The following is a 16593-nucleotide window of genomic DNA, read 5'->3' as shown; positions in this document are numbered from 1 at the left end:
TTTTTTTCAGTCAAAGTGGAAGAAAAGTTACTGGATTTCATTTTGGTAAAATCGCGATCTTAAAATCTTTTTTTGATCCAGAGTTATGACCATTTAAATTTTAAAACAAAGTTCGTCTTATGATGGATTATTTACTCAAATAATTGTCTCTTTCGGAAACAACAAAGAGAAAAGAGAGAATTCAGCTGATGTTTATTCTCACATCTATTGAATAGTAACATTTTTGACACATTTCTCTGATTACTTAATTAAACAGTAATTATCTCATCAAAAATTTCAAATTGATGTAGAAAAAAATGAAATTTTACCATACCATACTACTTTTAACGAGGTTAAAGTCACCCATAGCATTTAGCTATGAACTTAATTTTTTTTTTTATTTTCGGCAAAGAATTGAACTAAAAAAATGTCTTAGGATTTTTTTTCTAATCGAGTTAAAGCTTCACAATTTCAGGTTAAGTGGAAAAAATCGAGAAATGATGATTTTTTTCCAAATTTTAACAATTTTAAGTTTTATCGAGTTAAAGTCGATCCAAAAAAAAATCCTAAGACATTTTTTTGGTTCAATCTATTGGGAACATAGTATCGAAATTATTTTTTCAAATTTCAAAAGCTATGGGTGACTTTAACTTCTTTGAAGTAGGTAAGGTTAAAATTCTTAAGATTTTAATTATATCCTGCCCAGTTTTTTAAATTCAGCTGAAACTTTTACCATTAGAAAGAGAATATTATTGGCTTTCAGAAAATATATACTTTTGATGTATAAAAATTTGTTGTTCTAAAGATATGATCAATTAAAGAGAATGTGTCAAGGAAGGTGAACACATACCTTAATAAAACTCCCCTAAATTTTCGGGTCTAAATCATTGCGATACAGAAAATCTGTATCTTGTCATTCTAAGAATCTCTTGTGATTTCAAATGTCATCGGCCGTAAAGGGACATAAAAGTACTGACGAAATTTGTAAACAAACCGTATGCAGCAGGATTTACAAGTTTGTTTTGGACACGTGACTTTAATTGTTCTCTTTAATGACACGTGGTTTGCGCAATGTTTACATTTTACTACTTTCATGCCCCTTTAAATAATTGGCAGTTTCAATAAGCCAACACTTAAAACTGCAGGCGATGGACTTAAGATTTCTAGAAAAGTAACGTTCGCCTTTATTGAGAATTTCAAGAGGATCACAACGAAATAGAAATCTGAAACTAAAAAATCTAAAAAATTAAAATTTCAAAAGTATTCAAAAATGATAAGATTTCAAGTTAGTTATTTTAAGAAGTAATAGTTAAGAATTCAAGATCTATAACTAAAAATGTTGAATTTTAAGCGCAAAAACGTTCACCTTTTGAAAAGGAACACCCTGAAAGAAGAATCAAAATCATATCTGGTGATAAATGCATGTTTTTATATTACAACACGGCATAAACATAAGGCTTTGAGGCCAAAAACTCGAGAACATTTCTGTAAACATTTCTTCTGTAAGGATTTGTAGACTCTTAAAACGTGGCATTTCAAAAGAAAAAATTTTAAACCAGGGTTTTTACACAGACTTTTACATAACTAACGTAAAATCTCTTGTGCGAGTGATTGCCTGCATAAATTGTGATCATATATATACAATTTCTATGAATATAAAAAAATAAGATTAACTAAACACATAATTTGCTTAAAAGATCTTTACCGCAATCAAAAACATCTTCAAATTCATTTGCCACTTTTTGTGGAGACCAAGATGAAGAATTCAAATCTTTTGTCAATTTCACATTTTCGATGTAGATATCTGAATTATCTTTGGTCAAGTCACTGCTGTTGATATTGCGCAAAACAGATTCCTCCGATATCTTTTAACTAATATCGGTGCCAGAAATCATTATTGTTTCGTAATTGACTTTCGACAATAAGTAATAGTTATCACACGGTACAGAGTACAATATGGGGATATATTTTTCGAGTTCAGATTTTTCGTCATATTATAAAAAATAGAAAACTCTGAACGAGAAAAATATATCCCATATTGTTTGAACGAGTAAGTGTGATAACTGGGTTATCCTGGTTTATCGTCAACTTGAAAAATATCAACAAACTTTTCTCTCTCTCGGTGTTGTCTTTTTTAATGTTTTGTTTTTTTCTCTTCTAACTTTTTGTTTTTTTCTCTCTCCTTGAAATCAACACAAAAACATTCGAAAAAAATCGAATGGCCATTAAAAAGATCAAAACATTCTATTCATAATTCTTTTGAAACCTGATGTGCATTATGAATGAAAAGAAAACATTCCTGAGCATAAAAGTGTACAGCAAAATGATCTCTCGCTTACCAGACCCCTTTTCTTGCATTTTGTACAGTACAAAATGAAATACAGTATTTATGTACGCGTTTTTAGCCAATCAGACTGCTCATATTTTTCATGTTGACAATAAACTAAAATATATCCTTCGGGTACTTGAGGAATTTCTTCCTAGTCAATAAAAAGAAAAAAGGGTTTTCACTTTTCACGTTAAATCCTATGTGTGAATGCTTGCATCAAAATGTGAATTATATAAACCAAATGTAAATTAAAAATACATGCATTAAACTCATAATTGTCTCAGAAGATCTTTACCGAAATCAAAAACATTTTCAAATTCATTTGCCACTTTTTGTGGAGACCAAGATGAAGAATTTAAATCTTTTGTCAATTTCACATTTTCGATGTAGATATCTGAAATATCTTTGGTCAAGTCACTGCTGTTGATATTGCGCAAAACAGATTCCTCCGATATCTTCAATCTAATATCGGTGCCAGAGATCATGTACTTTTTTGTAATCGACTTTCGACAATAAGATAAAATATATCCTTCGGGTAATTGAGGAATTTCTTCCAAGTCTAAAGTACCAGGTTTGATTCGTAGATTGTGGAAAAAATTATTCTTCAATGCATTAGAATGCTCTTTGATGCTTTGCTCGAACAATGGGTCTGACTCATACATTTTAACTTTCAACCTCAAATCGAGACTTGTTTTCGGGTCGACAATATCGAGGCGTGCAACCGATTTTTCTGGCCAGCAAAAATAGCCAGGACCCACATCAATATCATCAACAAATTGCGAGCTGCCTTCTTTTGGGATGAATTGACCATTTAAATTGACGAAAATCTTGTATCGGAAAGTTGAAAGTGGGTTATAGGTGTGGAAAGTGAAATCATATCGACAAAACTCATCTTCTTTAATCCAACGGTGGTAATTATCAAATTGATCTAGAGCTGGGACTTTTTCGCGTTCAAGTCTTCGATAGGCTAAAACCTCAGATCCATCTTTGATAATATCGATAACTTGGCAAGATCCTTCTGGAAGTTTAAACAAAGCTTTTCCTAAATGGAACTTCAAAGAAAGTTCACCGTATGCTGAACTCATATTCTGCAGTAATACAAGAGCTTTTTCAAAATCAGTTTTCAAGTCAGGAATCTCATAAAATGATGTTATCGCTTCAAAACCATCGCAACCGGTAATGGTACACATATTTCGAATGCCTGGAAAAGAACTTTTCTCAAGCCACAAATACTGATCAGCCTTTAGACCGATTACGTAACATTTTCGATAATCTTTGCTTTCTGCGTCAGCCATGAGACGTGTTAGATTATCTGCGAGAAATGCTGAAAAGTCATCTGCATGTTTCTTTGTACCTTTGACAAAGATTGATCTGGTCTTCGAATCTAGTCTGATAAGTACTTGATATTTGATTTCAAAATATTCAAGTTTATCGTTGATTGCATGCCAGGCGTTTTTATGGGCTGGTATGCGATCTGAATACGTCATGAGGCATGTTTCAACCATGTTCGAGACATCAGGACGCTTTCTCTTGATCAAGTCGTTCGCTATCTTTTGAGCTTTTTCAAATTGGGTTACAATAACTTTAATTGATTCTTCTTTCTTGGTATAATCAATATAGATTGGTTTGAACTCTTGTTTGTTTTGGTAGATATAACGACTAAGGCAGCTTGGTACATCTAAAGCCTTCAAGGCTCCAGTACTAAAATATAAAAGATAAATGGGTTTAAATTATGCTATAAGATACAAAAACGTCAAAAAAGCTGACACTATACATTAGGATTATTATAAGGCACACTGCGCTTGAAAAATGACCTACTAACCCTGAGTTTTTTCAAAAAATAAGTTAAATCTCTCTAAATCAGAGCTACTTTTTATATCAAAGGAGAAACCGAACCGATTCACAATTTAACATTTTACAAAGAAAACAACTAGCAGACGTAGAATCTGTACCTTATTAACCCTTCGTAGTATCGGCACTTTTCATCAATTATATCTTATTGACCATCCAAGGCAGTGTACAAAACTTCAATTCTGGCACATGCAGAGTTGTTATTTTACAGACCGGTCCGTATTTTACATGAAATGCTTACTTTCAGCATAACCAATGGTCTGGCCTGGTCTGAAATTTTGGTTGAAAGCTTTTCTCATCAATACCTTACTACGCTTGCCAAAATATTTGGTCGGTCTGTAAAACACATGACCATAAAAGGTGGTCAAAAATGATAACGTCATCACGTGACGACGACGACGTCATTAGATTTAACATGATAAAGATTTCAAAAATAGACGATATCGGCTTAACGTGAAAACTCAGATTTGACCTCCGAATATTGCCCACAATGCTTTGCGCGGAAAAAAGTTCACGGTGAAATTTTTTCTGCAAGAAGCATTGTGGGGAATTCTCGGGGGTCAAATCTGAGTTTTCATGTGAAGCCGATATCGTCTATTATCGAACATTTTCGTTCATGATGCACGGAGGGTTAACACTCCATAGGAAAAAAGTAGAACTTTACCTGCTATTTGAGATTTCATTAATTTCTTCCAAAACCTTTCGCACGTTTCCGATTTCACCTTGAATTTGTATTTTCCTTCGATCTTTGGTTTTCTCCACTCTTACTTGAAATTTCTGTGCCCAATGATACTTTTGTGATAAAATGTCTCTGTGTAGGGAAAATGGTATGTCCAATGTCTCCCAGAACTCCGTATCCAACTTTTTTCTAAAACATAGAAATGTAGAATAAATGAAGTGGGGTCTCAATGATTCGAACCTTTGTGACTTGAATGTCTCCTTAACTATTCCAGCTAAATATAAGTTTCCTAGTTCCACTTAAGTCTCTCATAACCCTCGTAAGTCTCGAAGACTTCCATAACTCAAACAAATTGGAGTTCCCCGTGCGGGTTCGAAGTGTGGAGACTCCGAATGCCTGAATTCATCAAAATAATTGTGAAACGAAATAAACTTAAGACAAGAAAGTTGAGAGTTTACCCCGGAGGGGGTGTACTTAAGGCAAAAATTGGTGTTGGGTATGTGCGGACGGTAAGGGTCGGTTTTTTCACCTTTCAAAGTCTCTCTAAGGGTCGCAAAAATCAGAAAAAATTAAATCAGTCTCTCTGAGGGTCGGAAAATTCACGATTTTTAGGAATTTATTTTATTTAGAGTGAAAAATTAAAAAAAAAGTCTCTCTAAGGGTAGGGAAATTTTCAAAAATCGAAGACAATTTTTCAAAAAAGTCTCTCAAAGGGTCACTTTTTTAGCAAAAATCAGTCTCTCTCAGGGTCGGTTTTCTGAGGTCTCATCCGCACATACCCCTCATCTGCCAACTCTAGTACCCCCGGGGAGTTTAGACCCTTGATCACTTCATTAAACAAGTAACAACAGGATTCTAAAAGAAAAGGTGGACCGTTTTGATGTCGAATTTGTATTTGGGTACACCAAAAGATTGAGTGCGGTATGAATGTATTCGTTGTCATTTCGGCAACAACATTTAAAGGTTTTGTTTTTTAAATAAGAGTGATATAGTTTGCTTATTCATCAATTTTAATTTGCAAGCTTTTTTACATTAAATTGACACGGATGTGGAGCAAGATTGAGGAAAACAAAAACAATTTTTCGTTTATTCAACACTTTATAACAATAGGGAGACACCATCTTGATATGAGATACGGGATGAAATATGTGTCTGATATGAAACGGGAACACTTATGTAAAAATAAAACCTTTGAGTGGAAAAATTGGCTGATCTTCGGGACAAAACCAAACTAGACAGGACATTCTTAATAACATGTCATGAAAAATGGCTATAACTGAGCGAAAAGATAAAATAACCCACTTGATCACTTTAACAGCATTCACTTTCTTTTCGAATGAACCTCGTATCTTAAAGGATCTTTCAACATGTTCAATTTCAATATCCACATCAAGATCTCTTTTCAACGATTTGATGACAGCACCTCCATGACCAATCAAAAAACCAAAATGTTTTTGTTCCACAAGATCTAACTGATCCAAAGACATTGCGTCATTTGTCAATTTCTTGAGTGAAAGGCTTAAGCTATAAAAAGAAAGTGGCCCTCTATACATTAATAAATACTCTCAAGTGACTTCATTGCATTAAAATTTGGACCTCACAGAATTTCAATTTCCTCAACCAAAGTGTCTACTAGAAGAGACTGAAAAGAGAATTTCTGTTTTGTTTGAAATGAGACATAATAACTCACATGTCCGGCGCATGCACCGCGAGATTTTCGTTGAACAATCTAAATTAAAGAAAAATAACATCTCTTGTTGAGTTATAATTATTACTTTTAAAAGGCCTCGGGAGAATTCAAGCATATATGAAAATTGTCACTGTTTATAGCCAAAGCAATTAGCTCATGATTTTATAACCCCTCCCCGACCCCAGAAAGCAGAACTCCTCATAAAAACATCGCGAAAATCTCTGTTCATCCCGCAAAAAAAAAGGTGAAATACAGCCCAAATTACGCCATCACGCAAGCCGCATAGGACCTCTTTTAAGCTTCGAAAATCTGAAAGTGGGTAAATAAAAAGGAAGTGAAAATGGATAACTTTATTGAGCGTTTATCGAACGTTTTTTCAAGAACTTTGAAGCTTTCACGGGAAGAAAATTTCGTGATTTTCAAAACTACCGACAAATTCGCAAAAGGTTTTTGGGGTACCTTTTAGGTTTATGGGTGTGAAGTCAGTCACGTTTCACCCTATGTTTCACAAAAACTAGTGAAAATCCTTGCAGTCAATCTCAAATTTGCTCCCGTGAATTTTCACTTTGATGAGATAAGTAAAGAAATGGCTGTAAATAAAAATAGTACTCATACCTTAAACATTCGTTTATTGCATGATCCTTATTGGTTCTTTTCTTAAAGACATCAAATTCTTCTTGGGATGATCTTTCAATATTGATTTGTTTGCTATCAATTACTTTGCTACCGTCAGCTCCAGACACAGATTTAAGTGTCAACTCAAAACCAGTTTCAGTGTCTTTAGAATTGAATCCAAAAACGTCTGCTAATTCCTCATCTCTCCAAGCTTTGAGTACTTCCTGGAAACGACCGTTGCCATTATCCGTTGATGGTGGAGGTATGACAAGGACTAAAAGGTGCGCAATAGCCCTGGCAAAAACTTCAACAAGTATGTGTGGAATGTAATTCGCATCGTTTGCTTTTAAGAAAGTAACACAATGTTCTGCTTCGCATCCTCTGAAACTTTGGAAATCGGTAACCAAAATCTTATGAGAGGGACTGTTGCATTTTAACCAAGCATCTCTTTTCTGTTTTCGTGTCGGGATGTCCTTTGATATTAAAGGAGTATATTGACAGTAACTCTCTTCATCGAAAACCTTTTTGATCACAAACATAACTGCGTCCAACTCTTCCTGATTACTGCAAATGATAGTGGATTTAACATCGCGTTGGAAAAGAATCTCAGAAGACAAAATTTCCTGTAGCACCATCGCCCCTTCTAAAGATGACATCTCGAAAGACTTGTTCAAGTATACGATAGAAGCTTTCTTTCCGGGTATTGAAACGCCAACTTTGCTGTGGTGGAATTTGAAATTATGCTCAAATTTTCCTCCCATTGATTTACTTTCATCTTGAGTGAACGGTTCGGTAGAGTACATTGCTAACTGATCAACAGAGATCTTTGTGGGGCTCAAATTCATAGTTGAAGACATTGTCGCATTGTTTTCATTAATCTTGTTCACCTCCTCTTTACCGTCGAGCTCAACCACTGGATCCTTTTTCGGAGACGGCCTTGGCTGTGTTGGTATCTTTTCTTTTTCTGGACTAATCAATTTCTTCTGTTCTTCTTCTTCATTCACAGGCTTTATCTGCACTGGTTCAAGCTTGGGTTTCACACGTGCTGTTCTAACAACTTCGGGTGCAACGATATTATTAAATGATGGGCTAGGTGGATCCATCCTTTTGGGAGATGTAGTGGAATTTCTTGGTGGGGTAGTTAGTGTCGTGGACTGAATCGAGCGTTTGGGTTGACTGGCTGCTTTAGTTTTCTTATTGATGGTGTTATCTGGAGTTGATGGTTTCCTTGGAGTCTCATTTTTCTTCAGAGCTGTCACAACTGATTCTTGACCAGCCTTGTCTTCGGCAACTTCTTTAAGTTTGTATAAATTCTTTACCATTCTCATACTCTTTGTTAACGGCCGTAACAATTTCAACCCAGTCAAATTGATCCGATCATTGCAGTAATTTTTCAGTTCAACAGTTAAGCCTTTACCATCATGCACAATTAATTCCTTCTCAGTACATTGCAACGCGAGTATGATAGTCGACATTGCCAGAGATGTTTCATCATCCACGAAATTTTTCAAAGAATCAGCATTTTCTTTGTTAAAATACGAAGTATCCACTTCATCAAAGAGGAAATGAACTTGTTGACCATTGGCGTCTTGGAGACAGTGTTTCATCACTTTGACAAGATCATTGATGGGTTCTGTTTCACCAGCATCTTTCAATAACTGATACACAGTCGAGGTGACAAACTTAACATTTCCAGGATCTTGGTGTTTATCCGTCACCTCTTTGAAAATCTCCTCCATTCTGGCATCTAGTAAGCTGTAGGGGTCATAACATATGTAATAGATGATGCCGTCTTGCATTGAACCGAATAATTTCTCCGCTATCTTTTCTAGGACCAGTGATTTACCACTTCCAAAGGGACCCCTGATGATGCGTTTGTTATTTGGATGATTGATAGCCTCGTACTGTTCGCCGTTCAAGAAAAGAGATAATATTTGTGCCTGTGTATCCATAGTCAGTCTTGGTAAGAATGCTTGTTGTAAAGACATTGTGGCCATACTTTCAGCAATAATTTTCTCAAAGTGATTTCCATCTGCTAAGAGTTTTGATGTTTTTCGAATCGTATGAATACGGTGAAGATATTGATCCAACTCTTTCTTCAAACTGTCTTTACTTTCAAGATGCTCTTTGAAAAGAATACAGCATTCTTTCGAGTTTTCTGATACGGATAAGAGGCTACGATCGCAGTCTTTGAGCTGGACCATTGGTAAAGCGAGCAACGAACAGACGCCTATAGAATGGTCTGTTAGTCTTTCTCCATGTAACATGAAGAGTGACTTGACAAAGTCGTCGCATCTGGCTATTTCTTTGTAATAGTCATCTATCGACGGAGCTTGATCTATCAACACTCTTATGTAGTAAATCATCTTTTGGTTATCATCCAAAACCACGATCGTGTCATCATGAGCATCGTGGTGATCAAAACCTTCTAGATCTTTATATGTATATCCAAAAGTCTTCAAATGGTGCATATGGTTATAGCCAACAAGCATTTTTAGGTTTTTCTTTGATTCTGATAAATAGCCGGTCAATGTTTTGATCGTCTCTTGTTTGAGTAAATACTGTGGTGGGAAGCAATCATCATATCCACTGTTATTTTGTTTGTATTCTAACGCAATTTCGTGAAACCTTTGTGCTGTTGGTATGTATATCTTAGCACCTTGAATGAGATTGAGTGGTTTGAATTTAGGCTTGTTTTGTGGTGTGTCGTACTGGTGGAAGGAGGATGGATGACCAGTGTTGTGGGCGATGACAAAATTGCTGCATGGAGTAGGAAACACCTCTCCAGAAGTTTCTAAAATGTAAAATGTAGATTTCTTATTTACTATCTAACAATTTTTGAGCTGACAAAAGAAGTGCCCCTTATTTTGCACTAAATAGGCTGGTTCTATAATTACCTTTTTTGGGATATTTAGAGGTACAACATGCTTGACGATTATTTTTGCCAATGAAAAACTTTTCACCGAATGATTTCTGGTTACACATTGAATATGTTTTCGTTTAAAATCCATTATTAACCCTATCAAACCCGAACTTTTTCGATTTTTGTAGCCCCAGGTAGGGAAAGTGGGTAGAATCTAACCACCCTCGATTATTTTTTATCTAGATGAGCTATGTTATGGCCGTGAAATTTGGTACGGATGTTCTCCATCATGACACAAACTTCAAAGAAGAAAAAGAAATTAATGACGTCATCCAAAAATAGCCTTATTTTGGGAGAATTTATAGATAAAACTTCCCATGGCGATTAATTCCTTCCGTTCATTATAGTAGAGGGCATTTTGTAAAATCGCTCGATTGTTTTGGTCAAAGTACTTGTTATACATTTTTGGAAAGATAAGGGGCCTCAGGCAAAAATCATAGGGTCAAAAATTAATGAAAATTTTAGCTTAACGATTCCTAGATCAGCTTATCCATCCATAAAACTAGCAAAACAAGTAACATATAGGATTTGTTAGACTAATAAGAATGCTTTCATTGAAAAAAAATTATTAAAATATTGATTGGCTAACAGTGTAACAAGGTGCAAAGATCAGAAAGGAGGTTTCTTTTATAGCCAAAATTTGTTCTTAAAAAGTAAATAATGAATTTTTAAATATAAATTTATTCATACCTTAGCTTTAGTCTCTAAAGTGACATTACTTTGAATCTTTCATGCATTGAGAAGGAAATTTGGCTAATGCTGTAACATTCTTTATGAGGAGAAAAAAAAGTACCCCTTTTAGGGTAGCTAAATGACAATGCAGTATTTTTTGTTATTTCTATATGAACTAGATATTTGACATGCAGAGAAATTGATGTAAAAACAATAGTACATTTCTGCAGCTAATATAATTTGTACAAATATTTCAATCAATCTGCCAAAATTGACTAAATTTGTAACAAAATAGTAGAAAACAGCTTGATTTGTTACATTTTTAGCCAATTATGGCAAATAAACAAGCCAGTTCAGTGTAATGAATATCAATGCTGTAGAATTTCATATCTATGGCACCTTTCTGCTTTTTTAAAAGTGCAAATCTGTTTCCGAGTGGTCATAATTGCCAGAAACTGGCTACCGATGTAACTTAAATTTTTCGATCTGAACCAACATTAATTTGCATCAAAATGCCCATGAAATGGACAGCTTAATAGATTTTAGAAGGTGTCTCTGTGTTATAAATTAGATTTAGCTTTTTAGTTTTGGACGAAAATGTTGTATATTTTTGGAAAGCTCTCAAAAAAAAATTAAGATTAGAGATATATTGTATTGCAAGTATAGGTGATTTCTGTACTAACTCGAGATATTAACCCTTAAAAACAGTGTTTTAAGCCAGAAACAGCTGTTTTGTCCAGTTTTTGCCCTTTTTGAAGCTCAATATCTCGAGTTAGGTACTGAAAACACCTCTACTCGCAATATATCTCTAATATATCTCCAATCTTAATTTTTTGAGAGCTTTCCAAAAATATACAACAGGTCTCCGTTTTCTCAAGCACACTTTGGTGTGCAAAGTGTCCAAAAAAAAAAATGGAACCTAAGTAATTTTGATTCTCCTACCCCTTAGCTTTCCAAAAATGTATAACAAGTGCTTTGACCACTAATATACCACCCTCCCCCTGTTTATTGGACACTTGACTGCACTTGAGAGTACAATATAGAAATGGAGATGAATACAAACCCTTAGGATCAAAATCTGGTGAATGGAAGACAGCATTGGAATTTTGAGATAGAACAAAGCGATACTGGTATCCAGTTCTGAGATGTATCCCGGTTAAAACTAAATATGTTTGTTGATCTTGCACCACCAGTCGATAGTTCCCAATCTTTTTGACTCCATCATCGACAAGTTTTAAAGTCAACTCTTCTTTGTCAGGACATTGAGCCATCAAATTAAAACGTTGCTGTTCGATTTTATCTGAAGTGCTTATCACACACTTTCCTGTAGATATTTGTTTCAGGGTCAAACATCTGTATAAAAATTTGAAAAAAACGTTAGTTAAAACTATTTTATATGATTTCGCACCTGCAATTAGGAGTGGCATAGTTTTTATTTTCTCAAATCTTTTTTGATCAATGGTCACCGCAGCAAGAAATATTGAGGGCATTTTTGAATGTTCCCTCTATTTTCCTCCCTTGGAATATAAAAAAAAACAAAAAAACAATGAGTCACATAATTTATCTTTTGAGATGGTTGGATTGGGATTTTCCAGAAAAAAATTGAATATGGGGGGGGGGGTGGAGGATATAACATTTCTTGAAAATTTACAGCCGGGACATTGTGACTTTTGACCCCCCGGACAGCAGGTCTAGCCCTCTGGACAAGCATCAGTTGACCCCTTGGATGGGGGGGGGGGGGGCGTACGGGGTTTGCGATTTCCGAAATACCGAAAATTTTGCCAAAATTTCAGAAATTCCGTAAAAAATACTTCCAATTCCGATATCAATTTTTTTGGTATTTTCCTCGTTTTCACTAATTTTTCATCAAATTTGATTTTTCATGTATGAATTCCGAAAAAAAGGGATAAAAACTTTATAATTAGACCATGGCCAGGTACCTCAAAACGTTTCACTTTTTTTCAAAATGTCGGTGAATAAACTTTTGATATCTTTCTTGGTCAATTTCAGGGTGCTGATTCGGAATTTGAATGCTTGAAAACCCGCAGTTTTTACGTAATTTGCGATTTTTTGCGTTTTTAGGCAAAATTGTAAGCCCTGAAAATTCATGATTTTTGGGGGGGGGTCTTCAAAATCAAAAAAACCTATACCACGTGATAGAGCTCTTCAAACTGAGCAAAAAAATGTATTATATCAAAGTCTCAACTTTTCTAGATCAAGAGTTGTGGGCGTTTTTGTGGTAAAAAAGTGCTATAATTTTGCATAAATTATGCAGATTGTGGGGAATTTTTCCCTGTTTTCAATCAATTTTTGACCATAAAATCGTCTATAACTTTTGATCTAAAAAAGTTGAGACTTTGATAATACATTTTTTTGCTCAGTTTGAAGAGCTCTATCACGTGGTATAGGTATTTTTTGATTTTGAAGACCCCCCAAAAATCAATTTTCAGGGCTTACAATTTTGCCTAAAAACGCAAAAAAACGCAAATTAAGTTGCAAGAAAAACAACAATTCTTGTCTTTCAAGTCAAGGACAACACCTGAGATTTTGTATCAAAATAAAACAATTTTCTTGTGGAAAAATACCTTTTGATAAATGGTTCTTCCTTCTTATCAACTAGAAAAAAAAAGATTTAGATATATATATTATTAGTTCAACAAAGATTGATAGGGTAGTATTAAACAAAGTACACGCTTTCTACAAGTATACGGAAAAATCAGGTCGAGGCTCAATATGTTTATATCAAAATCTCATTTTCAGCATCAATTTATGCTTATTTATTATTATGCTTAACTTAAATGCTTTGTTGACTTTTATTAGGTTCATGAAAATGTTCTTTGTAATTTGGCGCCGCAGGCTAAAACCTTTGGTCTAAGAAAGCCCAAACAGCTTCAAAAGTAACCCTAAAAAAGGTCAGCGTTTTAGAAAAGCTGCACAAATCTTTTTTAGCTTTAGGTTTATTTTTTACAAAATTGAGCATGGGAGTGCTTATAACCGTTAAGCTTATAATATCTGCTTATAGAGGTGGTTTAGAAACTTTCAAGGAAAAGAGTTACGAAATCAAGAGGTCTTATAAACCTTTTCGACCGTAGCCGCCAATTACCGCGGGGGCATTTTTTTGTCCGCTTTATCCCACTAAAACCGTCCCAGTCCTTTTTTCACACCTATAGACAATAGAAAAATGTGTCAAAAAAGGATTGGATCGAGTTTAGTGGGATAATTAAATAATTAGGTAGCACGCGCCTGACCACGCGGCTACAGTAGTCGAAAAGGTGTATTGAATACTCAATTTAAAAAAGATTTTTGTCACTCGATCTTTTTAAACTAAATTTCCTCTCCTTAGTAGCCTTAATACAGGAACACCTAATGGTGATTAATAAAAGTTATTTTTTCTTACCACTTATGAAATCCATAAATTGTGCAAGTTTTTGAGTCATTTTGCTGTTTGATTCTTCGATAGGGATTAATTTCGAATACCTATCAAAAATTTCATCAAATTCGTTTTCAATTTCTTTCACCTTTTTGCGAAAGTCAACTTTCCCGTCAAAATAATTTGGGTCGGATAAAAGTTTAATGACTGTTTTGATTGCCATATGTATAATCTTAGACAGCTCATCTTGTCCACCATTGATGTCTTTAAAATCATTACCAAGAGATTTGCTGCGATTGCAAACAAAGAGTTCACATTCTTTGGTAGTTACGTGGACTAAATTTCGCCATTTCAACATAATTTGAAGGCTTGCTTTTAGATTAGCCATATAACAAAGACTCGAATTTTCCATTGTAATAATATCACAATTCTTGCCACTCAAATAAAAGTCTTTGAATATTTCAAATTTATCACGGCTGCATTTGACGCATTTCCCACATAATTTGCAGCATAGTTTACCGCAGTCTGCCTTGTCGCATTTACACGATGAGCATCTGTAGTTCCCTTGATGTTTACAAGAGTCACAACATTTAGCAGTATGGTGCACACCACATGTCCCTTTGTTTCTTTCAAAAAGAAAATCAGTTTCAATCAATAGCTTCAACAATACCTGGATATCCAGACTATTAAATTCAATATCCTTTTTCAAATTATCTTTGTTAGGATTGTTATTGTCAAAAAACTTGTTCGTCGTCAATGAATATAGTTTCTTTTTCTGACCATTGAATGTGTCTTTCATCCTTTTAGCGAAGGCTTGTGAAGGTGATAATGTGGGGTCATTATTGTGGTATGATGCAAAAGCTTCAACCAACAATGAACACAATGGTTGTAGTTCAGCAGTAATCTTCCATACCAGATTAAGCAATTGTTTCCCATCCATTATTTCATAAGTTTCATTGTCATAGATAATATGCTTGTACTGTTTGTTATTGCTACCTGAAATTAGATGTACAAAATCTAGATGAATTATTTCTTCTATGGAAATTTTCACGTCCAAAGGGAAATGTAACTTCAAATTCTGACACCTTGACTATTGGACAAAAATTCGGAGGGAGGGGGGCACTCATATAGTCCAACCTACGGCATGTGCCACCCTTAAGGTTAGGTTTTTCGATACCCTCAAAATGCACTGTGTAAGGGTGTACTTTTGATAGAGTGCACTGTACCAGGGTTTTCTATTAGCTGGATACACTGTAAGGGTGTGTTTGGGGGCTCAATCGCAAGTCTGATTACATAAAAATCTGCACTATAAGGGTCCGATTTTGAAAGCCAACTTTTTGGTGGCACATGCCGTCATTTAAAAATCGAGTCTGGCCCCCATGGATTTATAAAGCCCGAAGGGCCAGATGGAGTGCTTTTACTGAAAAGTGTGCCGAGGTTAGGTAGGAAATCCTACCTAAGTCACGTGACATTACAATAGAATTTCAGCCTCGGGTAAATTAATGCGTGCCCAAATTTTCGTTAATTCTTCGGACCCATCATCACCCCTCCTAGCATAGAAAATTATACCTTTAAAGAAGCGCATTACGATGTAGAACATGAAAATCGTTGTTACTTAAATTTATGTTTTGCCAATTTTGCGAAAAACCGCGAAAACCAAAAAATGCTGACGTCAGCAAAACTTGTTTTTTAAATAACTCCAGTTTGTCTAATGGTATGAACATGAAACTTGGACCAAAGCTGGACATAATCAAAAGAATCATTTGAATTTTTTTTTGAAATTTTGCTGATGTCTGCACTTTATTGCAAATTTTCGTATTTTGATGATTTCTGCTGACTTCAGCAAAATTTGAAAAAAATGATTATGCAAAAATGTTTTTATTATATTATTTCATGTAATTTGAATCCGTGTTTATCAAGATTTAAAAAGTTTACCCCGCATGCAGCCTGAGAAGTACTAGGAAAATCAGGAAAGGCGCATAGGCAACCACCCCGCCCACGGTGTTTTTTTATATTTTGAAAAAACTTTAATTCCAAACTTTGCGTTATCTATTCGGTCAGCAAAGAAGAGTTTGGTACACTACAGGCTAATAGACAAGAGAACTTTTCCCGTGAAGCAGATCGAACACAATCAAAGCTAAAATTCAATCGAAAAGTATCGACAATCAATCCAAAATCGAACGTAATTGACGATCAATCGAATCAATCAATCGAACGTATGTGACGATCAATCGAATCAATCAATCGAACGTATGTGACGATCAATCGAATCAATCAAATGTATTTGACGATCAAACGAATCAATCAAATGTATTTGACGATCAATCGAATCAATCAAATGTATTTGACGATCAATCGAATCAATCGAACGTATTTGATTGTCAATCGAACCAATCGAAATTTATTCGAACGCAATAATCAAACGCAATCGAATATTACACATGAATCGGTTGTTCGATTGAGTTCGACAATCACATAGCAATTA

General features: G+C 34.8%; 1 protein-coding gene across 2 annotated transcripts; it reads right to left on the bottom strand.

Moving 5' to 3' along the window:
• Positions 1-2390: 2390 nt before the first annotated feature.
• LOC136820970 (uncharacterized) lies at positions 2391-15127 on the bottom strand. 2 transcript variants are annotated; one of them, XM_067077202.1, is made up of 8 exons: positions 14136-15100; positions 13324-13354; positions 11802-12091; positions 7144-9937; positions 6529-6567; positions 6141-6362; positions 4824-5027; positions 2391-4009 (listed from the first exon to the last, which is right to left on the bottom strand). In XM_067077202.1, exons 1-8 carry the CDS (start codon positions 15046-15048, stop codon positions 2578-2580), a joined length of 5925 nt encoding a protein of 1974 aa, XP_066933303.1. In that variant the 5' UTR covers positions 15049-15100; the 3' UTR covers positions 2391-2577. The 2 variants fall into 2 exon arrangements, with proteins under 2 accessions (XP_066933303.1, XP_066933304.1); XM_067077203.1 differs by lacking the exon at positions 13324-13354 and having other exon boundaries at positions 14102-15127.
• Positions 15128-16593: the final 1466 nt, after the last annotated feature.

The sequence above is a fragment of the Clytia hemisphaerica genome, unplaced genomic scaffold (assembly GCF_902728285.1).
Source record: "Clytia hemisphaerica strain Z4C2 unplaced genomic scaffold, Clytia hemisphaerica genome assembly, whole genome shotgun sequence".
Classification (NCBI taxonomy): Eukaryota; Metazoa; Cnidaria; class Hydrozoa; order Leptothecata; family Clytiidae; genus Clytia; species Clytia hemisphaerica.
This window is presented reverse-complemented; position numbering and strand designations above follow the sequence as displayed.